General features: G+C 47.9%; 1 protein-coding gene across 6 annotated transcripts in view; it reads right to left on the reverse strand.

The window, feature by feature from the left end:
* GUCY2D (guanylate cyclase 2D, retinal) overlaps positions 1-25,781 on the reverse strand; it is an 81,592-nt gene that overhangs the window by 11,457 nt on the left and 44,354 nt on the right. For 5 of the 6 annotated variants that reach the window (XM_083410093.1, XM_083410091.1, XM_083410094.1 and 2 more), the window contains 10 exons: positions 23,199-24,106; positions 17,978-18,279; positions 15,862-16,216; positions 14,732-14,816; positions 14,493-14,589; positions 14,026-14,118; positions 10,391-10,474; positions 3,090-3,170; positions 2,727-2,903; positions 609-765 (listed from right to left, as the gene is read on the reverse strand). In XM_083410093.1, coding sequence (XP_083266219.1) covers positions 609-765; positions 2,727-2,903; positions 3,090-3,170; positions 10,391-10,474; positions 14,026-14,118; positions 14,493-14,589; positions 14,732-14,816; positions 15,862-16,216; positions 17,978-18,279; positions 23,199-23,916 — 2,149 coding nt within the window. In that variant the 5' untranslated portion in view covers positions 23,917-24,106. The remainder of the gene's footprint in view (positions 1-608; positions 766-2,726; positions 2,904-3,089; positions 3,171-10,390; positions 10,475-14,025; positions 14,119-14,492; positions 14,590-14,731; positions 14,817-15,861; positions 16,217-17,977; positions 18,280-23,198; positions 24,107-25,781) is intronic. The other variant, XM_083410096.1, reaches the window with a different exon arrangement.

Genomic DNA, 25,781 nt, shown 5'->3' on the forward strand with positions numbered 1-25,781 from the left:
ACAACAAACACTCTGTGAGGTGAGTGAGGCTGAGAGACTTCAGAGAAGTGTGACTGGCCCAAGGTCACCCAGCAGCTGCAGGTGGAGGAGCGGAGACGCGAACCCAGTTCCCCAGATTACGAGACTACCGCTCTTAACCACTACACCACACTGGCTCTTGAAACACAGTGGATGTGTGTATCTGATTTCTGCAGCCCCTTGCTAAAAACCTGCTTCTAAAGTCCCTCTTAAAATTGCTGTGAATAAAAGAGTGCAACTTGAAATGTTTGGGCACTGTTTCTCTACAGACACCTGAGATTCAGCCTCCTTTCATAACGTAGAAAATGCAGAGGTGGGTGCAATCTTTGCTGCTATCTATATTTCTGGTTGACGGGCTGGCAAAATCCCAGAGGGCTGTTTGCCGCTGATCTCTAATCTATATTGAACGATTCCGTGGAAAAACTGCGCCAGCCAGTAGAGCAATATATGTCACTGCTTTTAAAAAGCATTTCATAGCAGGGAGCAGCAACGACACCTTCCCTGCTTAGCAAAGCTCTCTGCAACATACCCCAGATTTTGTATTTGCCCATCTACCTTCCCCTTCCCAGGTCCCAACTTCCCCTGCTAACCCTCTGGGCTCGGTGTCTCTCGTGGGATCTTCTGGGCCTCCAACAGCTCGTTGTAGCCATGGTCGGTGACCTTGAGGACAAAGCGGCCATCCACCACGCAGTTCCGAGACTTCAGCCGCCCATGTGGGAAGTCATGATGGTGGAGGTATTTCATCCCCTGGAGAGCAGAGGGAAGAAAGGGGTGAAGTGTCTGCTCACAGCTCCGCTCTGTTGCTTGGATCTCCTCCCAAGACCAGCAGCACCCATTTCTCTCCTTCCTCCCTCCTACTGCCAGGACATCTTTGAAGCCTTTGCTCCCTCCTACTGCCCTCCAGATGTTTTGGACTGAAATCCCTACAGCCCGTCCACATTTCTGCTTGCCATGCCTAAAAAACATGGGTCCAGTATACCTGAAGGAGTGTCTCCACCCCCATCGTTCTGCCTGGACACTGAGATCCAGCTCTGAGGGCCTTCTGGCAGTTCCCTCTCTGCAAGAAGCCAAGTTACAGGGAACCAGGCAGAGGGCCTTCTTGGTGGTGGCGCCCGCCCTGTGGAACGCCCTCCCACCAGATGTCAAAGAGAAAAACAACTACCAGACTTTTGGAAGACATCTGAAGGTAGCCCTGTTTAGGGAAGCTTTTAATGTTTAATAGACTATTGTATTTTAATATTCTGTTGAAAGCAGCCCAGAGTGGCTGGGGAAACCCAGTCAGATGGGTGGGGTATAAATAATATATTATTATTATTATTATTATTATTATTATTATTATTATTATTATTATCCAAGTGATTTTCCGCTGGCCCCATGCTTTCTAGGCACAGGTCTGAGCAGATTTGCCTTTTTCCTGCTATCCCCTAGAAAACCTGTGCTATCCCCACGGAAATCCCTATTGCCATTTGTTCCAATTCAGCAATAAACGGTTATGTTTTCCTGGGGGAAAGTGGTAGGAAAAAGTAGATGAGCTGCTAGGCTTTCTGGGGTTGATGGGAGCTGTAAAACAACTGGAGTGCACCTGGTTGTGAAGACTGGTCTAAGCCAATCCAGATGTTTTTGACAAATAGACCAGGAGGTTTGGGCAACAGTGTCCAGCCTGATGGACTGCGTAAGCTGGAAAACTCACAAAATTATTCCTATTACACTGCCCGCCCACCCACCTGTGGTGGATTCTCCAGTATGATTCTGCCAACACGTTTCCCTTGTGTTTATACCACCTTGTTCTATAGAACACCTCTGACTTCTCTGTTGGGCAAGCAAGACCCCTGAATACTGCTAAATCCAGATGGATTGGGGAAGAGACACAGGTCAGCAGTAGAGTATCTGTTTGGCTTGTCCCAGGTTCAGTTACTGGATGGGAATGTCACCGCCTGCAACCCTGCTTCTGGACTTTCCCAGAGGCACCTGACTTGCCACAGCAAGAAGGAAGATGCTGGACAAAACGGAACTGTGGTCTGATCCAGCAGGGCTCTGTGGTTCAGTGGCGGAGCTTCATGCTCCGGCACTGGGGGGCGGAGAGCAGGCAGGGGTGGGGCTGGCACATGTCCTGGGGGCAAGGCACGCCACCTGCAGGGGCGGGGCACCCAGCGTGGGCGGAGGGGGGCAGCCGTGATGGCACCCTGCCAAGATTGCGCTGCCAAGGGCAGTGTGCTCCCCCCGCACTCCTCTTCCTCCGCCAGTGCTGTGGTTTCTGTTATGTATTCAGTGGTCTGTGTTTGGCTGAGCTTCAGTCTGGACTAAGGATTCTGAGGCCCTGGGTTCTGATTCAATACATGACGTCCAATCACAGAACATTTCAGGATTTGGGCCTCTGCCATTGGCCCTTGAACTCTGAGTCGTGATTCGCAGCGTGGAAGTTTAGACAACCAATCACGTTGGGAGGGGGAGTGGCCCAGGTTTTCAGGAATGTATATAAGCAGTTGCTTTGCCCCTGTTTCCCAGTTATGTGGTTCTTGCTGTTATCACCTGTGTCTTGCCTTGTGGGAACCCACCTATACTTCAGTGTCCTTTCCTGTTCCCATCAGAGATGTCCTGCTCCTCTTCCTAGGATGGGTAAATCCCCTTCATGCCAAGTTCCCAGCCTGGCATTACCTACCCACCCAGATCCCAAAAACCAGATCGCTAGATCCCTCTCCCTCAAGCACCTTAATAAGGTCTAGCAGCAAGGACGACTTGAACATCCAGTCCAGCTTCATGTCCTCGTTATTGATTAGATCCTCGAGGCTGCCACGTGTGCAGTGCTCTGAGACCACGGCAAAGATCCCACAGTCGTGGAAGAAGCCCAGGAAAAGGTTGACATTTTCGTGTCGCAGGTCCCGGAGCTGAAGGTGAGGGGAAGTAACAATGGAGGGATGAGAGGAGGGAGCCCCTGAAGGATAGGGGCTGTTGGATGACCGTCCAGTAGAGGGCGCTGTGCATTGTCCTAGTGGTCAGGTTGGGAATTGCACTCACCCACTGAAGCAGCAGGGACCCCCAATGGCCACAGAGGGTAGCGCAAGAGCACTAACCTTTAAGAATGCTGTTTTGGTGGCAGGTTTGATTTCAGTGTGCTTTTCGCCCGGGAATTTCTTCAGCCACACCCAGTCACCCTGGGAAGGAAAACAAGGGAGGGCATGAATGTTCACCCTCTTAAGATAATGCATCTGAAAGAAGGAAGACAAAACCCCTCCCCACAGCCTGAAAGGCTCACAGAAGGAAGGGGAAAGAGGTAAATATATATGCATTTAAGCAAGAGGAGTGGAGAGTGAAGCAAGGAATGAACAGAACACAACCCCAGAGAGACCAGGAAAGGCAAATTGGCCCAGCCAAGCTAACAGGGACCTCTTAACCCCTGAGAGAAAGAAAACAGCAGGGGAAAAGGGGTCTTGCAAAGTAACAGCAAAGCAGTTATCTTATGCTCTCAAATTCTTCACAGACTGAGACTACCAGGGTACAACCTCCTTCCCACAAGATCTTCTTCAGGCACCTTTATCAAAGTGCCCCACATCAGCTGAGGTGCAGGAGGTGCGTATGGCAGACAGGACATTTTGGGTGGTATGGAATGCCCTCCCTGGAGAGGTTCACGTGGCACCTATCCTTTTATTTCTCCAGGCCTTTTAAGGTGCTATTCTGTACTGGTGTGATGCTGATGGAGGGGCTTTAGGAATTACCATATTTTTCGCTCTATAACACGCACCCAACCATAACACGCACATAGTTTTTAGAGGAGGAAAATCCGTAGGCATGCCACTCATAGGCATTCCCTCCATAACACGCACAGACATTTCCCCTTACTTTCTAGGAGGAAAAAACTGAGTGTTATAGTGCAAAAAATACGGTATTTTGGCGGAATGCCAGATTCAGTAGCGGAATGCCAGACGGGCCACTGTTGTGACATATACACCAATATGCTGGCAGTGGAATGGCCAAAATGGGATGGAGTCATAGGTGGGGTGTGGGCACCATGGGGGTAAGAAGACGTAGACTGTATCCAGTACGCCTTCAATTCCCTATGGCTGTAACCTGGCCAGTGGTGGAACTTTGCTGTGTTCCACCCAGGACCTGATGCAAATAATTTCCTCCCCTTTTACTGCAACCAGGGGTGGAGGGGAATAAAAACTAGCCCTGTGTCATTGACTACAAGGACTACATTGCCACGGCAGAGCATATGGGGTAACTCTAATACCCAATGACAGCACAACACTGCCAGGATATAATCCCCACACAAGGAAGAACAAGAAGAAGAAGATAAGTTTGGATTTGATATCCCGCCTTTCACTCCCTTTAAGGAGTCTCAAAGCGGCTAGCATTCTCCTTTCCCTTCCTCCCCCACAACAAACACTCTGTGAGGTGAGTGGGGCTGAGAGACTTCAGAGAAGTGTGAGTGGCCCAAGGTCACCCAGCAGCTGCATGTGGAGGAGCAGAGACGCGAACCCGGTTCACCAGATTACGAGACTACCGCTCTTAACCACTACACCACACTGGCTCTCATAGACCATAACTCAGATGGCAGGGTGTGTAGCATGGGGCTTCATCTTTCTGGCTCATGTTGTGCATGCTTAGTGCTCACAGGAGGGAACTCTGGTGCAGGGGGCTATAAGGAAAGGGGCACTTTGTGCAAAACGTGGGGAGGACTTGCATCCCAAGAACACGTGTGATCTGAAGCATGTTGCTAAAACTTCTCCTACAACCCTCGGGAAGACCAGGACAGGGCACCCTGCACAGGTGAGCCAGGGAGGGTTTGGGAAGAAGTGGAAGACGCTTGCTGCAATGCAGCCCTTGCCAACCTGGTGCTCGTCAGATGTTTTGGACTACAACTCAATTCAAAAAAAAGGTTGTTGAGGCAAGACTTAACCTCTGGCACAAGCCATGCCTGGTTATTCTTCAGCAAGACTTGTCCTTCTGCATCAGACTTCTCTAAACTGGTGTGGGCTTGTAATCCAAAACAAATGGATGGCGCCAACTTGTGGGTGTCCGGTACCATGGGCAACTGCTGAAACTGTCTCCTCCCATCCCCTCGTCCCTTTGCCACTGTGTCTTACCTGAACTACATGGCTTCGACAGTCTTCCTTCCCTGCTCACCTGCGGAAATAGCAGGTGGGCAGGATGCCCCTGCATGCTCTCTTTTGGCAAGAACCAGGGATGCCAACCATTGCCACTGCTGGCCAACCACTTATGCTCCCTTCCTGCCTCACAGGAACCCCACCCCAGGTGCATGGAGCAGGACACACAGGGGGAAGGAGTACGGCCCCCATCACTGCAGTCTCCCCTTTAATGGCACAGTGGAGAGGAAGGCGGAGGCATGAGCGGAGGCAGGGCTGCAGTCCCACCTGGCCCCGCTCCCTCTTCTCTCTTTGACTGTGTATACTGTGTATACAGTCAAATGCAGCTCCATCGTTCTTTTCCTCAATTCAGACTGAAGCTAGTTTGCAGGGAAATCTCAGTATTTCATAAGAAACGACAGAATCTACCGTATTTTTTGCTCCATAAGACTCACTTTTTCCCTCCTAAAAAGTAAGGGGAAATGTGTGTGCGTCTTATGGAGCGAATGCAGGCTGCGCAGCTATCCCAGAAGCCAGAACAGCAAGAGGGATTGATGCTTTCACTGCGCAGCGATCCCTCTTGTTGTTCTGGCTTCTGAGATTCAGAATATTTCTTTTCTTGTTTTCCTCCTCCAAAAACTAGGTGCGTCTTGTGGTCTGGTGCGTCTTATAGAGCGAAAAATACAATATATGGATCGCGGCTAACGTTTTGTGTCCACCACTTCCCAAATCAGTGCTGGGAGCCCCCAGGATGCAGTCTTGCGCTCCCTTCACAAGGCAAAGATACAGGAGCCATCCTACTCCCTGTTCTGTGGAGGCCAGGAGGGAGTCCCACAGTGAGTAAGTCTGTGCACATGCTCCCATTTACTCTGCATCCACAGCAATTCCACTGCTGGTTTGGGAAGCCGTGCAAACAGGAAATCCACACCTATCCTCAAAATTTGGCGGGTCAGGATCTGCTAGACCTGTCTTTTATTTGCATAAATGCATTTGGCTTGATTTCCTTTATGTTTTATAGGGACGTGGGTGGCCCTGTGGGTAAAAGCCTCAGTGCCTAGGGCTTGCCGATCGAAAGGTCGGCGGTTCGAATCCCTGCGGCGGGGTGCACTCCCGTTGCTCGGTCCCAGCGCCTGCCAACCTAGCAGTTCGAAAGCACCCCCAGGTGCAAGTAGATAAATAGGGACTGCTTACTAGCGGGAAGGTAAACAGCGTTCCGTGTGCTGCACTGGCTCGCCAGGTACGGCTTTGTCACACTGGCCACGTGACCCGGAAGTGTCTCCAGACAGCGCTGGCCCCCGGCCTCTTGAGTGAGACGGGCGCACAACCCTAGAGTCTGTCAAGACTGGCCGTACGGGCAGGGGTACCTTTACCTTTTATCTTTATGTTTTAATTGATTGTGTTTACTGCAATTGGTTTAAGTCCTTCTACTGTGTTTGTAAATATCTTTAAGTCATTTGTATGAGCAAATCAACTAAATAATAATAATGGTAATATCCTGCCATTTCTTATGAAATACTGCATTTTTATACATTTTACCTTAAACCAGCTTTGCTCTGAACTTGACATATATATATATATATATATGGCCTAGCCACATTTTAAGCAGGTAATATGCACACAGTCCAACTTGTCTAATCTGTGAACTACCGTATTTTTCGCTCTATAAGACGCACCAGACCATAAGACGCACCTAGTTTTTGGAGAAGGAAAACAAGAAAAAAAATATTCTGAATCTCAGAAGCCAGAACAGCAAGAGGGATTGCTGTGCAGTGAAAGCAGCAGTCCCTCTTGCTGTTCTGGCTTCTGGGATAGCTGCGCAGCCTGCATTCGCTCCGTAAGACGCACACACATTTCCCCTTACTTTTTAGGAGGGAAAAAGTGAGTCTTATAGAGCAAAAAATACGGTATATCACGTGAGACACTTGACCTCCCAACCTGTGAATTTAGCACAAGGCAATCATCGCACCACCCTTTCCCATCTCCCAGGGAACAAAAAAAGGGAGGATTTAAAAAGAAAGTTTGTTTATCAGCTTCTAAGGTCGCTATGGCATATGTTTTAGTACTAATCGAAATATCTTGCTACTACCTTGCCCTGCCCCTCCTCAGGATAGAAGTTTGCCAAGCCAGCATGCATTGTGTGATTCTGCTAAGATATTTGGTTTCCCAAAGCAAGATTCTCAGGTCAGAGAGGCAGAAATGGGAGCTGGAAGCCATTTGGATTCGCCACACTCAAGGGTAATCCCCCTCTAAAGTCTTCCAGTATTCAGTTCAACAATATTATTTTCTCCACCATCTTACAACAAAATAATTCAGGAATGGGATTAATAATTATTCCCCATGACCAACTTCTTTTATGCAAAAAATGTAGCCTTTCTTGTGATTTTCAGTAGTCTTTCCTTCCTTTTATTTCTAAGCAAACCTCCACAATAACCATTCCGAGGACACCAAAAAGGTCTTCTAGGTAAACCAGCAAAATAACACTGAGTTGGCGCACTAACAGTTGTGCACTTCTCTAGGAACCAATTTTGCTACAAGGTAATTTGCAAAACGAGGCAGGAAAATTTGCAGAAAAGGGGGGGGGCGGGCGGGCAGGAGAAGGCTTTTGAAGCACTCATGGGATTAGGATGTAGCCAGCCATCCTGCAAAGCCGGAAACAAACAAAAAGCTTGTTTAGGGCCCCTGTGTGCTAAAGAACAGAAGCTGTCTGCTTCCATAGCCGTTCTGGTATGAAGCAAAGACTGGGCAGTGAGGGGGGGGCAGTCTGGTTTTTACATCAAAACCTCCCTATGGAATTTACCTGCCCAGATTACTGGCAGTGAACTGGGCTAGTAGGAAAGACAAGGAGGGGGCAAGTTTGTCTCCTATCACCTGCACACTCCCTTTCGATTACAAATTTCACAACTCTTTTGCACACACGCACACACACACACACACACACAGAAGTGTCCTCTGCACACTAGGGGAAAATATCTTAGGTACTGTATGATTTCTATGTTCAGAAGCAGTCACCAGTAATTTAAATTAAGCAATATATTCCGTCCCTGAAAATATCCGTAAGAATTGGGGCGGCAACATTTAAGCTGCATTTACTAATCTTAGATGAAATTGTTTAATCAAGTGAAAAGGCAGCTATGATTAAGGCAGCACTTCCTTTTTATAGGTTGAATGTTTCAATATAAAAATGTAAATTTAAGAAGTGCAGATGGCAGAGGAGGTATCTTCCCTACCACACACAACTTTCAATTTACACCTGGAGGGAATTCCTCTTCTAATAGCATGCCTGTTGAGACCAGTATATGTAAGATGAAGGATAGCAGACTAATCAAGTAAGTTGTAGCGTGCTGATTAAATCTGCACACATTTGCAAGTGTGTGCAGATTTAATCAGTCGGTTACAACTTATTTGATTAGTTAGCTAAGATTGCTTTAAAGGGTGTGACAGCACTGTTAAGAATGGAATCATCTATGCTGGTCGTAGGTTGTAGGTTTGGGCCTGTATTCCACAGCCAAGGCCGGCCAACCCATGAGGGGGTGAAGTGATCCCCTCAGGTGGCAGGATCCGCAGGGGCAGCAGATACCGATGTGGATCTCATACCCTCCAACATTTCTCCAGTGGAAATAAGGACATCCTATTTCATAATAATGCGAATAATTTTATTACTTGTACCCCACCCATCTGCTTGGGTTTCTCCAGCTACTCTGGACAGCTTCCAACATACCGTATTTTTCGCTCTATAAGATGCACCAGACCACAAGACGCACCTAGTTTTTGGAGGAGGAGTACAAGAAAAAAAATATTCTGAATCTCAGAAGCCAGAACAGCAAGAGGGATCGCTGCGCAGTGAAAGCAGCAATCCCTCTTGCTGTTCTGGCTTCTGGGATAGCTGCGCAGCCTGCATTCGCTCCATAAGACGCGGACACATTTCCCCTTACTTTCGAGGAGGGGAAAAGTGAGTCTTATAGAGCAAAAAATACGGTATATAAAAAGCATCACACGTTAAAACAACTTCCCTATAGAGGGCTGCCTTCAGATGCTTTCTAAAGGTTGTATAATTACTTATCTCCTCGGCTTGAAGGTTGCATAACTCTACACCCTCCAACATTTCTCTGATGATAACAGGGACATCCTAAGGAAAAGCGGGTCTTTCTAGGATCAAATCAGAAACTGGGACCACTTCTGTAAATCCAGGACTGTCCCTGGAAAACAGGGACACTTGAAGGGTCTAGCCCCTTGTTACTGATGTGAATCTTCACCTACCCCTTCTTCCTTGGGAGGGAGGGGGCACCATTTTGTGGTTCACATCAGGTGCCAAGATGTCTTGGCCCCGCCCACAGCAGAGAAAGATGCTACATGGACTGAAGAGGTTACCTGATCAGAGGAAGCATGTGAGAGATCTGCACTGGCTCCCAGTACGTTTCCGAGCACAATTCAAAGTGTTGGTGCTGACCTTTAAAGCCCTAGGCCTTGGTCCTGTATACCTGAAGGAGCATCTCCACCCCCATCATTCAGCCCGGACACTGAGATCCAGCTCCGAGGGCTTTCTGGCGGTTCCCTCATTGTGAGAAGTGAGGTTACAGGGAACCAGGCAGAGTGCCTTCTTGGTGGTGGCGCCCACCCTGTGGAACGCCCTCCCACCAGATGTGAAGGAAATAAGCAGCTATCCTATCTTTAAAAGACATCTGAAGGCAGCCCTGTTCAGGGAAGTTTTTAATATTTAACGCTGTGCTGTTTTTAACACTTGATTGGGAGCCTCCCAGAGTGGCTGGGGAGACTCAGCCAGATGGGCAGAGTATAAATAATAAATTATTATTTTTTTTATTTGTAGTTGTGCTTAAGCCCCATACAACAACTCGTGTGTAAATTAAGCACTTCACCTATAATCTCTCTCTCTCTCTCTCTCTCTCTCTCTCACACACACACACACACACACAAACACACACACACACAAATATTTTTACAGCAAACCACCAATCTGAACCTGTTTTCTACCTCCCATTTCAATCCTTGCCAATACCTTCCTCCCCAGAGAAGGAAGGATGGCTTGCAAGCTGGGGGTGTGGGGAATGAAGTAACAAGTGCCATAGCCAACTTTTTTCCTCCTCTCATTTTTGAGAGGAGGGAAAAAACCCCTAACACAACAAAATGCACGAGAGCTAAAAAGGTCAAGTGAAGGACAAGGAGCATCAAACTTTTTGGGGTGAGGGGAGGGTGTAAAAACCAAACTGAAAGGCAGAGCAGACTGGCAAAAAGGCACAACTTAAAAGGGCCTTTTGCCAAACGGGACTTACCTGGACCGCGGCTATTACGCCTTGGCTGTTAAACAAAAGGAGGAGCAAGGGGACTTGGCTGGTGAATTTTGGCTTGTCCTCGCCCTAAGGATAGCAGGAAGCAGGCGGTCAAAAATAAATGATGCTGGTGGTGGGTGGAAGGGGGTGGGGGGGCAGAAAGGGAGGGCAAAACCCAGAAGGACAGGTGTATGAACCAGGGTAGGGTGCTCCCTCAACTTTCTCTCTCTCAGCTGGGCCTGATCAATGGGAGTTCATAATTACGAGGGTGCCTCTGAGCATGTGCTAAGTACATTTCTGTGACAACCTACCTCACCCTCCAGCAAGCAATGTTGGAGATGGGAGCAATGGGCTTCTCAGACAGACATGCTGCGGATTCAAACCCCTCTTTGGGGGTTAAACACTGAACTCTCTCAGCAAACTGTAGGATGGGAACCAGGTGAGTAGAGCTGTGGGGCTGGGGGAGGCAGAGGTGAGCTGGAGAAGATGGGGGCACTTACAGTGGCCAGCACATAGTGATGGGGCCCTGGCTAGGCTCACAAGGATCATTAAAGATGCCTTGGGATTTTGCACGAAAATACACTGTCGGAGCAGACTTAAGGATCTTTGTGTGGGGCAGTGCTACCACCCCAGAGAGATTGTGGGGAGAGGGGAGGCATAGCCTCTCAGCTGTGTTCACTTAAGCCACATTCACACCAGGTATTTAAAGCACCGTGGTACCACTTGAAACAGTCATGGCCTCCCCCAAAGAATTCTGGGAGTTGTAGTTTGTTAACCATTCCCAGAATGGTTTAGCAATCAGCCCCTCTTCTTGGGGAACTCTGGGAATGGTAACTCTGTGCAGAGCTGTCAACAGTTCCCTTTTCTTGCGAGGAATCCTATTCGGAATAAGGGAATTTCCCTTTAAAAACAGGGAAACGTTGACAGCTATGACTCTGTGGGAGGAAAAGCATTCTCCGGACAACTCTCAGCATCTCCCAGAATTCTTTGCAGTGGGAGAACCATGTCTGCTTAAAGTGGTATCCTAGTGCTTTAGTTCATATGACCTTTACAGGAATTAGCATGGACTTGGGGCACAGCACCACAGATCCCAGGATCATGGCCAACAGGGAAACAACTGCTTCTAGAGAAGGGCCTGTTGCCACGGCTTCCTGGTTTCCTAGCAACAGCCTCCCTGCCATGACCAGAGGGGTCGCAACCCTCTGTAACATCCCAATCACGAGCCCAATAAGTGTGGTTGAGTACTGAGGCGGGAAGGAGAGGATGCCCAGCCACACATCACTTCCTGACCAATACGGTGCAGGAAAAGGTGATGAATTGGGGGACGGGGGAGCAAGCGAGGTCTCCAGGGAGCAGGGAGCAGTGCTGGCAAGCAGAGCCACGCTGAGATCAGTGGCAGGAATCAGCGAGGTCACCCTTCACAGAGGGATAGACCTGGGCATGCTCCCTGAACACGAAAGCCCCTCCAGCCCTCTACTGCTGAGCTAGTGGCAGCCAACTGCCCCTCACCAGTCACTGAATGTGGGGTTGCTGTGCTTCGCTCACTTTCTTTCTACAGGGCATCCACACTATGCCTCAGCTGAGGAGTGGAGCATCTGCTTTGCATGGGCAAAGGTCCAGATTCTATCTGCAATGGCGTCTTTCTCACTATGAGCTTTAAAGCCCTTCACGGCCTAGGACCCTCGTACCTACGGGACTGCCTCTCCTGGTATGCCCCACGGAGGACCTTAAGGTCCATATATAGCAACACCCTAGAGGTCCCGGGCCCCAAGGAAGTCAGATTAGCCTCAACCAGAAGCAGGGCCTTTTCAACACTGGCTCCGGCCTGGTGGAACCGCTCTGCCTCATGAGACCAGGGCCCTGCAGGGTCTGATTTCTTTCCGCAGGGCCTGTAAGACAGAGTTATTCCGCCCGGCCTTTGGCTTGGAGCCAATTTGATTCCCTCCCTCCCTCTCTTTCTTTTTTCTTTTCCTTCTCCCCCTGCGATGAGGCTACATTTTAATATTTTAATGTTCCATTATTTTAATGTTGTATTTTACTTTTGTTTTTAAGTTGTAATCATTCATCTTGTTTTTATTATTGCTTGTAAGCCGCTCTGAGCCCGGCCTTGGCTGGGGAGGGCGGGGTATAAATAAAAATATATTATTATTATTATAGCCAGCTTCCTATGGCATCCTGGGTTTTGCCCGTGGTTCTCCTGTCTCTTCTGTGACCTCAGGAAGGCCTCCTTTTTTTTTTCTTTTCTTTCAAAAGAGGCATTCATACTTTTCACACTACTTTTCTGACTTAAAAAAGAAAGGTGGGGTTTTGTCATGGGCATTAATCCGTGAACCTACCATACCTCAGCCTTTTACAATGGGCAACATTATTAAATCCGTGTTTGCTTTTGAACTCTTATCTTTTAATTAGTACCAAAATGCTTTTCTAGCTATGTTTTTCTTAAAATAAAAAGACCAGTACTGTGCTACAACCCCCCATGACGCTATATTAAAAATATATTTTTTTTAAGTATTTCATTTTGACAAATATCAGCACAGTGTAAAACTTCTCGTAAGAAGTACAGTGGTGCCCCGCAAGACGAAATTAATTCGTTCTGCGAGTTTTTTTGTTCTACGAGTTTTTTCGTCTTGCGAAGTACCACTGTGTATTGATGGTTTCCCATAGGAATGCATTGGCAGTTTAAAAAAAAAAAGGGCGCAAGACGTTTCGTCTTGCGAAGCAAGCCCATAGGGAAATCCGTCTTGCGAAGCAACTCAGAAAACGAAAAACTCTTTCGTCTTGCGAGTTTTTCGTCTTCCAAGGCATTCGTCTTGCGAGGTACCACTGTAATGCAGTTGAGAGCAACAGTCATGTTACATTTTCAAAGCACATCGCATTTCATGTCAGCTGTAATTATTCAATAATTTAATTTTAAAATTATAGCCAGAAAAGCCCTTCAGAACTAATTAAAAGAGCAGTTGGGGGGGGGGACAGATGGGGGTTATAAAATGTCTCCCACCACAAGGGTCATACTGAGTGTGTTCTGAGCTTCAAATGACACGCCTACCGTGTGGACAGGGCATAATGGGATGTACACACAAAAAAGGCACAATATTCCAGTTGGTATAGGAAAAGTGAGTTGCAATTCCGCTTGTGGCGTACAACGGAAGAGCAATGATTGGATTGTGGCAGGAGTCACCAATCAGGAAGCAGCCTCAGCCTCTCAAAATGGCACCCGTCATGACAGGAAGTGGGCGATGGCTGGAAAATGTAAAATGGCAAGGACCCTGGGAGGATATATTTCAAAACAAAACACCGTTATATAAAGGTGAAGGGAGATTCAGCAGTGCGACAAACTGAGCCCAATGAAAAAGGATGTTTGTGGAATAGAACTGTTTAGAATGAGTGGAAAGGAGGTGGCTTGGCGTCACCATCAAAACCCGCCACCCGATTTTAGTGCATTCTTTCCAGCCTCCACCCTTCCGCAATGATGATATCAGTGCTGGCACTGCCCCAGGAAAGGCTGCTGGCAAGAACACCATCTGCACCTCCTGAGGAAATGGCTTTGCACCAGAGGATTCTCCTGGCCCACCCACTAGTAACTGGGGAAGAGGGAAGGTACAGGACTAGGAACTGTGGAGGAGGGGACATGCTTTTACCTCAACCACAGCCATGTTGCTGTTTTCTGCATTTGCCGCCACACTCTTGAGGCTTTTCATGTCCGACATACTCTTTCGACTGTCGTCCATTTTCTGGGGGGGGATGAAGAGGGGAGGAGAACCATGAACTAAGGAACAGCTTTCTTATTCTTAACTTGGACATTTATCATACAGTAATGACCCTTGGCCAATACCGCAGCCATCTGCGTTCTCAAACAGTTCTGGCCCGGCCATCATACCCATCCAACTTCTGAAGCCGAGAATCTGTTCCTACATAACCAAAGACAGCAGTCCTCTCTGTGCACTGTCCTTTATTTCAGTTGCATGAAGCAACCGTCGTAGAAACCTTGAGTATTACTACCACTCGCATTGCCTGTTTTGATCCCTCTCTGACTTAGCAGCGCTCCATCTTGCCAGCCTCCCCTTAGTCTCCTCAATGGTCCCTCCCACAGAGACAAACTCCTCACCTTCTTGCTGTTCTGGGTATGGATGAAGGTCAAGTCATCCATGGTGAGGACAATCTTGTCGGGCCCCTTCATTAGCTGGGCATGCTGAAACTGCCGCCTGTGGGAATCAACAACACGAGCAGAGCAGAAATAAAAAATGGCCGTTCGTAAAGATAAAGCACGCAGCACGGGGAGGTCCCGAAATCCAAAATGTCAGCTGTCCAGCAGACCTAGTCACCAGGGGTGTTTGCGTAACTCACCTGAGATGGAAAGCAAGGGCAGCTCCACCCACCATCAAGCAGATAGCCAGGAGGAATATGAGGAGGATAAAACCAGCATTCACCCCTGAAGGAGAAGGAGAAGAGTGTTACCGCTAGGGACCACTTGCAGGAAACAGGCTCGAGAGGTTATTTCCAGCTCCATCAACATCTCCTCCTAGTCACATATGGGGAATTCCATGCAAAATATCTCCACCCACCCATCTCCTGACAGAGATGTCTTTTGCCTTCTCCCCAGACTTTCCTTGTCTTCTCTTCCCTGCATGACTTTACCATAAGACACCCAAGCCTATGAAATCAACAGCTCCTTTCTCACCTTCCTAAAGTGCCATTGTGGGTGCCGCGATCTCACCCCCCCAAAAAAGCACGTCCTTGGGGGCTGCAATCTCACATGGGTCATGTGATTCATGCAGGAGTGTGGCGCCAAAAGATGTGTGTCCCAGTTGGAGGGTCTGCGAGTGGAGTATATGAGGTGGGCTGGCAGGACACATAGCTAGCGTATATGAGATTGGTTGATCAATCAACTGGATGGTATATTTGAAGCTGGTGGGATGGATGGATGGATAGGATAGAACAGGGCCTTCAGTATGGAGCTGACCTCTTCTCAAAATAAGGCAGGCACCTACAATCTTAGGCTTTCAATTCTTTTCACTTGGGCCTTCACAGCTTAGTATTAGTATTGGTCAGTATTTCCCTTCATGACCAGAACTGGGGTCATGTAAAATTTGTTTTGCACTGTTTTTACAATATAATAATAGATGGTATTCAACAAAATATAATTTAGAATAGACCCACAGAAATTAACTTTGTGTGCAATTTCCCCTTAAAGACACATTTTCCATAATATAATGAAATTTCGTATGTTATTTTCAGTAACATATTCACACTTTACCCTAGTACATGCATTTTTGTACACGTTACTGGGCTGGAGGACTGCACCGTGAAATTCAGGGGAGAGCAAATTTCAAAAAGGATGGCCGAGTCTCAGTTCTCGTATTGTTTTGGAAAGTGCGAATTAGGGAAGTTGGCCTTTAAATGCAAACCAAATTCCTCTCCGTCCTTCCTCTCCCTCTCCACCCTTGCACATCCAGGCATCTCACTTCAGCACTCACCACCACTGCAGATGGTGACCGAGTCAAACCAGCAGATGGAGTCCGTGTCTGGACTGGAACTGTGAGGCCAATGGATGGTGTGCCCAACGTAGCGCAGAGTTCGAGCAGCGACGTTCACACTGTAGGTGGGCCAGAGGCGGTTGCCCTTCCCATTTGTGTCCAATATGATATAGGGGAGCACGGCATCTCCGTATTCATCGGCTGACACTGGCTGGCTGAAGCCTTCCAGCTCAAAGTCCTTGGCGTGCTCTGCAATGGTGGAGCCCATCACCCACTTGCCGGACTTCCGAGTACTCTCCACTGCCTTGGCCAGGAAGTAGATGGAGTTAAAGATAGTACCAAACAGGGGGTGTGCCTTTAAAGAGAAGCAAGCAAGAGTTAGGACCAGGTTCTCAAATTCTGCAACCTGAATAAATTGTGCTAATGGATAACATTTGTTTCTGTTTTCTTGATTCCCCTTATTTGTTTTGCTCGCCTTACAAGAGTGAAGGCACCTCTGTGCCCTGTGCTGTCCTACTTTGTTCATTGCTCTGCAATGATGCCACATTATTGCTGTCCAGAAGGGCTGTAGCGCAACGAAAGCAGAACAAAAAAACAAACAAACCAGAACATTGGGGGCACAAAAAACTTCAGCAGGAAGTTACGGGATATGCACTGGTAAGAAAAGTAGTTGTATGAATGACCGCCCCCAAAACATTTGCAGGTGCAAACAGTTCTGAAAGTGGGATCGTGTAGGATTGCTCCAATAGCTTCATGACCACAAATCAGCATGGACATGCGACAGAATGATGTCTGGAGGGACCCTAAATAGTTTTGTGGGTGCTGAATTCTGTGCTGCATTATTATTATTACTTACTTACTTACTTACTTACTTACTTACTTACTTAAAATTACAGACTGCCCTCTCATGTCAAATATCAGGGCAGTGTGCAACGAGATTTAGAAAGGGGGTAAAATACTTCTAAAAACAATGCAGAATCATCGTAAAAATGACTGGCTCATCTTAAAAGTTTAAACTGCAGAATAGGGTGGTTCATAAAAAACTTTTTAAAAAAATGCCTGCTCCAAAGCAGAGGCTTGACAACCATATGTCAGGAGTGCTCTGATGGTGTTTCCTGCTTGGCAGAGGGTTGGACTCAATGGCCCTTGTGGTCTCTTCCAATTCTATGATTCTATGATTCAAAGGTCTTATCTTACTACACTAGGGATTATACAGCTATATCTGAATTTTCATACATATCATTTAATATCTTGAACCTCCTCCACGAAAATAGCTATTTACTTGGCCATTTTCCTATGTCGTGAAGGCTGAAATTTCAATTCAGTGGCACAGGGTCAAGATATTAGCTGATATGCATGAAAGTTCAGATATAGCTATATAATCCCTAGTGCAGTAAGAAGAAGACCTTTGGAGAAGGCATTTTCAAAAAAAAAAAAGTTTTTTATGAACAGCCCTGCTGCAGAATAGGCACACAAAAAGGTATCCAAGAGCCATCAGAAGGTGAGAAGTGAGGCGGATTGCCAAAACTCTGCTGGAAGAGTATTCCGCAGCAGTGCTAAAACGCCCTTCATTCAGGCAGATCTAAAAAGGAATGCAGTTGTGAACACACAGCACTCTGGACGGCATAGGGTACCTCCTAAATCTGAGCCTCTCCTGCACCTCAAACACTAATAATAATAATAATAATAATAATAATAATAATAATAATAATAATTTATTTATACCCTGCCCATCTGGCTGGGTTTCCCCAGTCACTCTGAGCGGCTTTCAACAGAATATTAAAATACAACAATCTATTAAACATTAAAAGCTTCCCTAAACAGGGCTGCCTTCAGATGTCTTCTAAAAGTCTGGTAGTTGTTTTTCTCTTTCACATCTGTTGGGAGGGCGTTCCACAGGGCAGGTGCCACCACCGAGAAGGCCCTCTGCCTGGTTCCCTGTAACTTGGCTTCTCGCAGGAAGGGAACTGCCAGAAGGCCCTCGGAGCTGGACCTCAGTGTCTGGGCAGAACGATGGGGGTGGAGACGCTCCTTCAGGTCTACTGGACCGAGGCCCTGCTGGGGCCATCCTTTGTACCTGCCCACCACCACCCACTGCCTCTTTCCTCAGGTGCACCTTGTCAGCATCCAGGTGGCCAGGGATTTCCCTCTTCTCCTGAGCTTCCCTGAAAGTCTGCCGGAAGGACTGGTCCGGGGAGTCGATGGTGATGGTGAGCACCGCGTCGTAGGCCATGCGGAGTTTGAGGCTGTCATCCAGCACAGGGTAGGCCTCCTTCTGGTAGGGCATGCTGTAAGTCAGGGCGTCGTAGGGGATGAAAACGTAGGTCCCGTCTGTCATACGCAGGTCCTCGGCCTTCTCCAGCAGGAGGCGCTGTTCCTTCCCACCCAGCAGGGCAGAGTGCATACACATGACGATCACTGGATAGGAAAGGAACGAGGAGGAGGAAATGGGCAGGGTAGACAGTCGGAAGGGTTAGGCCTGGCAAGGGTCAGCAAACTTTTTCAGCAGCCGGCCGGTCCACTGTCCCTCAGACCTTATGGGGGCCGGACTATTTTTTTTGGGGGGGTGAACGAATTCCTATGCCCCACAAATAACCCAGAGATGTATTTTAAATAAAAGGACACATTCTACTCGTGTAAAAACACCAGGCAGGCCCCACAAATAACTCAGAGATGCATTTTAAATAAAAGGACACATTCTACTCATGGAAAAACAAGCTGATTCCCGGACTGTCCGAAGGCCGGATTTAGAAGGCGATTGGGCCAGATCCAGCCCCCGGGCCTTAGTTTGCCTACCCAGGGGTTAGGGATTAGGAGGAAAATCAGTGTAAAGTCCAGAGCTCACCAAGTGAGATGAAGAGGGCCTCTGTGTATGTGCAAAGTGACCTTCTGCAAAATGGACTGCCTCTCCTAATAGGAGCCAACCCAGACCCTGCATTTATCCCCTCTCCATGTGCCCTCTCTGAAGGAGATGCAGAGGGAGGCAACATGAGAACAGGGCCTTCTCTGTGGTGGCTCCCCACTTATGGAATGCCCCCCCCGGAAGGGAAGCCTGGCACCATCACTGGCTATTTTTAGGCAAAAGGCAAGAATGTTTCCATTCTGTCAGTTTGGGGGCCCTTTACGCTGGAAAGTTTTAGATATTGCGACGTCCCTTAGGATGTCGGTTGGATGTGCTAGACTGCCTTTGATGTATAGGAATGCGTTTAGCTTTTATTTTGCTATAGCTTTGGAGCAGTTTTTATTTTTGCTTTGGGTTCCTTTTTGCAAAAAAAGTGACCATTTTAAGAACAATTGTAATAATATTAAGGGACGCAGGTGGTGCTGTGGGTTAAACCACAGAGCCTAGGACTTGCCGATCTGAAGGTCAGCGGTTCGAATCCCCACGACAGGGTGAGCTCCCGTTGCTCGGTCCCTGCTCCTGCCAACCTAGCAGTTTGAAAGCACGTCAAAGTGCAAGTAGATAAATAGGTACCGCTCCGGCGGGAAGGTAAACACCGTTTCCGTGCGCTGCTCTGGTTCTCCAGAAGCGGCTTAGTCATGCTGGCCACATGACCCGGAAGCTGTACGCCGGCTCCCTTGGCCAATAAAGCGAGATTGGCCCAGAGTCGGCCACAACTGGACCTAATGGTCAGGGGACCCTTTACCTTTATAATAATATTAATATGCTAAAGCCACGTCTATAACATACATTTAATGCATGCTGATTTCCCAAAAATCCTGGAAGATATACTGTGAATTTTAATGTTTTAGTATTTTAACTTTTTGTATGTTTAAAACTATTCTAAGTTTTTCTTGATTTTATCTTTTTGTAAAGCGCTTTGAGGTGTGTGTGTTTTTATACACAACCAAGTAGTGTGGGACGTGGGTGGCCCTTTGGGTAAAACCCTCAGCGCCTAGGGCTTGCCAATCGAAAGGTTGGCGGTTCGAATCCCCGCAGCGGGGTGCGCTCCCGTTGCTCGGTCCCAGCGCCTGCCAACCTAGCAGTTCAAATGCACCCCCGGGGGCAAGTAGATAAATAGGGACCGCTTACTAGTGGGAAGGTAAACGGCGTTCCGTGTGCAGCTCTGGCTTGCCAGAGCAGCTTCGTCACGCTGGCCACGTGACCCGGAAGTGTCTCCGGACAGCGCTGGCCCCCGGCCTCTTGAGTGAGATGGGCGCACAACCCTAGAGTCTGTCAAGACTGGCCCGTACGGGCAGGGGTACCTTTTGCTTAACGGTTGCCATTAATTTGATTTTAATTAATTTTTATAATGGAATGTTTTTAGAATGTTTGATTATTTGATTGTTTGATTATTTAATTGTTGTTAGCCGCCCTGAGCCCGGCTTCGGCTGGGGAGGGCGGGATATAAATAAAATTTATTATTATTATTATTATTACCTTTAAGTAGTGTATAAAAATTATGAAATAAGTATCTTACACCTCACATACCTACTAGTTTCAGGACTCTTCATAGCAGTGATGTCTGACCACCATCCCTGCACAGCAACAGCAGCCTTCAACTTCCAGATGTTTTGGGCTACAAACCATCACTCGCCCCAGCCAGTACAGCCATGGGAGATGTTATCCAAAACATTGGGATGACACCAGGTTGCGGAAGGTTGCTTTAGAGCAGTGTTTCCCAAACTTGGGGCTCCAACTGCTTTGGGACTACAATTCCCATCATTGCTAGCTAGCAGGACCAGTGGTCAGGGATGATGGGAATTGTAGTCCTAAAAACAGCCAGAGACCCAGGTTTGGGAAAGGTTGCTTTAGAACCACAAGCAGTCTTACCATCAGGAAAGTGAGGCATTCCTTCTCAGGCGGCTGATTTTTTAAGGGGGCAGGTACCATTAGAGAGGGTCTGCCTATTGGATCAGTTTGGGTAAAGGGAGGTTTAGACATTTTAAAAAATAATAACATAGTTTATGTTTACTAGGTGTGCAATTTGGTTTTGACTACAATGCACAGGAAGGGAGGTTAACACTTTCCCTCCCCAGCCATGATACTGATGGAAATAGTGTGCCAACCACCACGCTACTTAATTGGTTCTACTTAACTGTAGCACTAATGGCAGAGGTGCCATATGGTAATTTTAGACTCCGGACTTGATGGTCTTATGGAGCGCCCTTCTTTAGGTGGTTTGCACATAGTCCCTCTTGTCCATTCCTCCAAAGTGGGGCCCTGGACATCTGCCCTAAAATCCTGCCCTGATGGCACCACTGGCTAAGGGAAGCTTTTTTTTTTTCTTCGGCTAATAGCAGCATATGGGGGTTATTTTCAGTGGGGTTGCTGCTGGGGAATAGGGATGGGGAGAAAATTGATTCAGTTCACACAGGGTTGCCATATTTCAAACAGTGAAAATCTGATCAGAAAAGTTGTTGAGTTTTTTGGGGGTAAAATTGTTGAGTGGGGTTTTTTTGGGGGGGCAAAGCAGTATTCTGGAGATAGATGATACATAGATTGATTGATTGATTGATTGATCAATCGATAGATAGATAGATCTGGAGATTCTGGACGTATGGCAACCCTAAAGGCAAAGGTAAAGGTACCCCTGACCGTTAGGTCCAGTCGCGGACGACTCTGCGGTTGCGGCGCTCATCTCGCTTTACTGGCCGAAGGAGCCGGCGTACAGCTTCCGGGTCATGTGGCCAGCATGACTAAGCCGCTTCTGGTGAACCAGAGCAGCGCACGGAAACGGCGTTTACCTTCCTGCCAGAGCAGTACCTATTTATCTACTTGCACTTTGACATGCTTTCGAACTGCTAGGTTGGCAGGAGCAGGGACCAAACAACGGGACCTCACCCCGTCGCGGGGATTCGAACCGCCAACCTTCCGATCGGCAAGCCCTAGGCTCTGTGGTTTAGACTACAGCGCCACCTACCCATGGCAACCCTAGTTCACATTTAAAGGCAAATTTACACAATCCACCCTTTGCGAAACAATACGCAACAAAGAGACATCCTTCAAAATTTGCATTTCTCCAAATTCCAATCTCCAGTCAATAAATGTGTACAATAGTGCACTGCATTAGGGTCAACTGTGCATATATCAGTGAAGATAGCATACAAAAGCATTGTATTGGGGAAAGGTCCTGCAAAATATGTATATTGTTACAGGTGCGCCAGTTTCTGCCCAACATGGAGCGAGGCACAGCGGAAACTGTGGTGTATTTATGATATATGGTTTATTTATACACATATATACCCTGAGCCCACCCTGGAGGGGTTCATAGCATTGACACCCCAAAAGGGCCTTGCTTCTCCCACAGCCCCTGCCTTGGATTCAAACAGAAATCAAACATTGCTCAGACTCTCTCTCTCCAGCTTGCTGCTTTGCTTCTAAGCTCACACCACTCCCAGCTCCCTGCCTTTGTCCTTCTAACTAGCCATGAGTTAGGGGAAGGGGCCCAAACCTTTTGCTGTCTTGCTTACTTAATGGACCATCACTCAGACTATCATTTCCACAGGATGCTAGCCTGGCTTATATTTTAACACATGCAGGATTCGGGGGTTAAGAGGGTCTCGACATACAGCCTACACACCCACACCTGGCAAACTCAGATGTTGGGTACGTCATTATCAGTGGCGTAGCGTGGGGGGTGCAGGGGGGCCGGCCGCACCGGGCGCAACATCTGGGGGTTAGGGTTAGGGGGCGCAAATCCACGGGTTAGGGGGCGCAAATCCACAGGTTAGGGGGTGCAAATTACTTGCCTTGCCCCGGGTGCTGACAACCCACGCTACGCCACTGGTCATTATTATCCAATGTGGACCAGTTCATGGAGGGCAATCGTAGGATGTTACAAACTATATCTGGAAAGTTCCTGGGGGTCATTAGAAGTCTCTACTAGACAGAGATAAGGAAGTACTGTAGGTGTTGTGCAATCTTCCCCTTCAAAAATGTTCTGTATGTATTTTCAACCCAAATGTCCTGGTTCACCTGCTTTTATAGAGAGACAGAAAGCACTAAAGCCACATTCTTACTTCATCTTGATAAACAATACTTTCTTAAGCTCCACTGTGCACTGAAGCTGGGTTGAACCACAATTTATCATGAGGCAACAGCTTGGAAGCTTTTCTTGGCAAATGCTGTTGGGTCGTGATCCTGCATATCTCCTGTCCCATCAGGCTACTTCTTAAAAGTACTGGTCAGGCCGGAGGGTGGAGAAGCCTGTCATATGTACGTGATTGCATCTCATAGAACAGTTGCTGCTCATTTAGAGTGACTACGTGAACTGACCTTATCCACACTAAGAACCTCAGCAGAACCTAGAAGTTTTCTAACGATTATCCCCCAAATATTAGACCCTCTTCCTTTGAGAGTCACGCAAGCACATGTGGCCCCAACCCAGCCATACCTCGTACATCGTAGGCCCTCTGTACCCGGCGGAGGGCATCCCGTGCCCCATTCGGTTCGTCCTCCATGGTGGTCACGACAGTGACAGGGAGGCCAAAGTTGCGCAACGACTCCGCCAGGCCTTGCCCTACTTCTACCCAGAGGTCCTGTCCAGAGCTGATCACAGCAACGTGGGCCCAGCGGAAGTACTTGAGCACGGTGTAGAGGACGGCGGAGGCCTGGGGCAGCGGCCGGGAAAAGGTGCCGAAACGTTCCACCTCGGCATCATCAGTCAGGCAAGACCAGGAGAAGACGGGCTTGTTCCAAGCTCTGCCCAGCAGCCCAGCCGCCTCGCAGGTGGCTGGGTTGACCGGGCCCACGAAGCCAGAGGCATAGCGCTCCGAGTTGACAAAGCTAACCATGGCCTGAGACGACTTGCAGTCTTCGTTGAGGAGGACATAGTCAAACCAGTAGCCCTGGTTCAGAGTCGGGTCCTTGTTGATGCGGGCAACGGCCAGCTTGGCCGCTGCGTCAGGGTAGGCCCTGGCGTAGATGGAGTCGCAGGTCCAAGGGCCCATCACGCCCACCTTGAAGGTTGATGGCAGGACGCGGCAGGGCAAAGAGAGGAGCAAGAGCCAGAAGAGGAGGGCTTGCCGGCGGGGGCCCTTGTAGCAGGCCCACCTGGGGTGGTTGGAAAGGCGGAGCAGGAATCTGTGGAAGCCAAGCCAGGCTAGGATCATGGTGTCGCAGAGCCCGGGAATGGCGCAGCGGTGGGGGAAGGGGGAAGGGAGGGGAAGAAGAGGGAGAAGGCACAGCTCACAAATCCTTTAGTCCCTCAGGGGCCAGGGCCAGAAGTCTTTTGTCGGAGTGGGTCCATTTGCCGCCATCAACTTGGTTAAGATTCGCCGCACGCAGTCAAGAGAAATCACCCTGGAATAGAGAAAAAACATCACACTACACTGGGAAAAGGATGCTTGAGGCCCTGCGCATAGCTGTGGGGATCAGTGGGCATTGCCACAAACAACCCGGTTTACATGTTTTTAATCTCATTTCTTTAAAAAATATTTTTTTTAAGACTGGGTAGTGTTACGCAGCCCACAGAAAGTTGGGTAAACAGCATGCAGCCAAACACCTCCCCACTTGGGGCAGCCATCTTGTTACCAAAGGCCAGCTTGTTGCCCGTAGCAACTACCTCACCATCTTCACGGGTGTAAAACGAACAAAAAGCACCACTCCAGGTTAACTACTGCGGAGCCATATTTGTTGCCCAGCTTTTAGGGCTTGTGGTGCTTACAAATATAATTTGCTTCGCATTTCTTTTGGGCAAGGCAAACAATCCCATAGTGTAACCGGGGGGGGGGGGGGGGCAGATATAACCACACTTCCGAGAGAGAGAGAGAGAGAGAGAGAGAGAGAGAGAGAGAGGTCATGACAGGAGAGGCAGCCAGCTGCTTTGGCCAAAGTCCACCCTATTCTACCAGCCTCGGGCGGTATTATCCAAATTACTGTTCTGCTCATGCTCCAGCACCTCAACGAAGCTGCCGCATCCCTCAAATCCTAATCTTGCAGCTGAACTAAAACAGGATTAGCCTTTTGGCCCCAGCTGCCTCTTCGTATTAGGTGTGAATCGGTGCGATGGCGCTCACGTGCCCACAAGTGCTCAGCAGGTCACCTCTACCAACTCCTTTTACCCTTTACTATGAATAATGTCGCAAGGTGTGTTTGTGTGTGTGAAGTTATAGAGGGGGAAGGAGCTATCAGGTCTTAATTCTACAGCCTTTGAGAAAAGCTGGAAATGTGAGGGAAAGCTGGAAAACCACAAGCATGGATTGTGTTTTCTTTTAACACAATGATGGCATGTAAGGTCTGATTCGATGTGTTATTTGAAAGCAAGAGGCATAATGATATTTGTTACTGATGGTCAAGAACACAGAGCTGTTTTATTGGAGGGGGGGGGGGATATTGTCTTTGCCACACCTTTAACACTTACTGGAATTTTTACACTGGCTCATTTTTGCATTTTCCCAAACATAACAATTTTCTGTGTGAATAGCATTCCCCCACCCCAATCTATGTAGTAGATTTACGCTCACCGTGGCCCATGCTATTTTTAAATTTATTTATGGTATGAAATGGCTTCTGTGTGGCAGGTTAGAAACCAGCTTTCTCCAGCTGATAAGCCTGTGTAGCAACATTAGCAAGTTCCAAAATGCCAAATACCAGAATTTGAGGTGGGGCAAGGACTTAATTATAAGACATGCTGGACATTTTACAGAGCTCCAATGCCTATATATATATATATATATATATATATATATATACAGTATTATATTAAATATTGCATAGATGAAAATGGAATTAATCTTTCAAAATGTGAGCTTGCAAAAATATTTGGTGGGACGGGCACATATTTAAGACATCCACAAAAATATGCTTCTATGCTATTCTCCTTATCCCACTGGGAAGAGCTTTTGCATTATGCAACAAGTCTACCTATTTTCATCTGACAAAGGTCAAGCGACTTGCCTTTCCACACCTGTGGATCTATTAAAAACTGAGTGCAAAGCTGGTGACCTACATTTACGATTCGGTGGAACGTTGTGAA

Source organism: Podarcis tiliguerta, assembly GCF_965153285.1.
Source record: "Podarcis tiliguerta genome assembly, chromosome: 13".
Taxonomy (NCBI): Eukaryota; Metazoa; Chordata; class Lepidosauria; order Squamata; family Lacertidae; genus Podarcis; species Podarcis tiliguerta.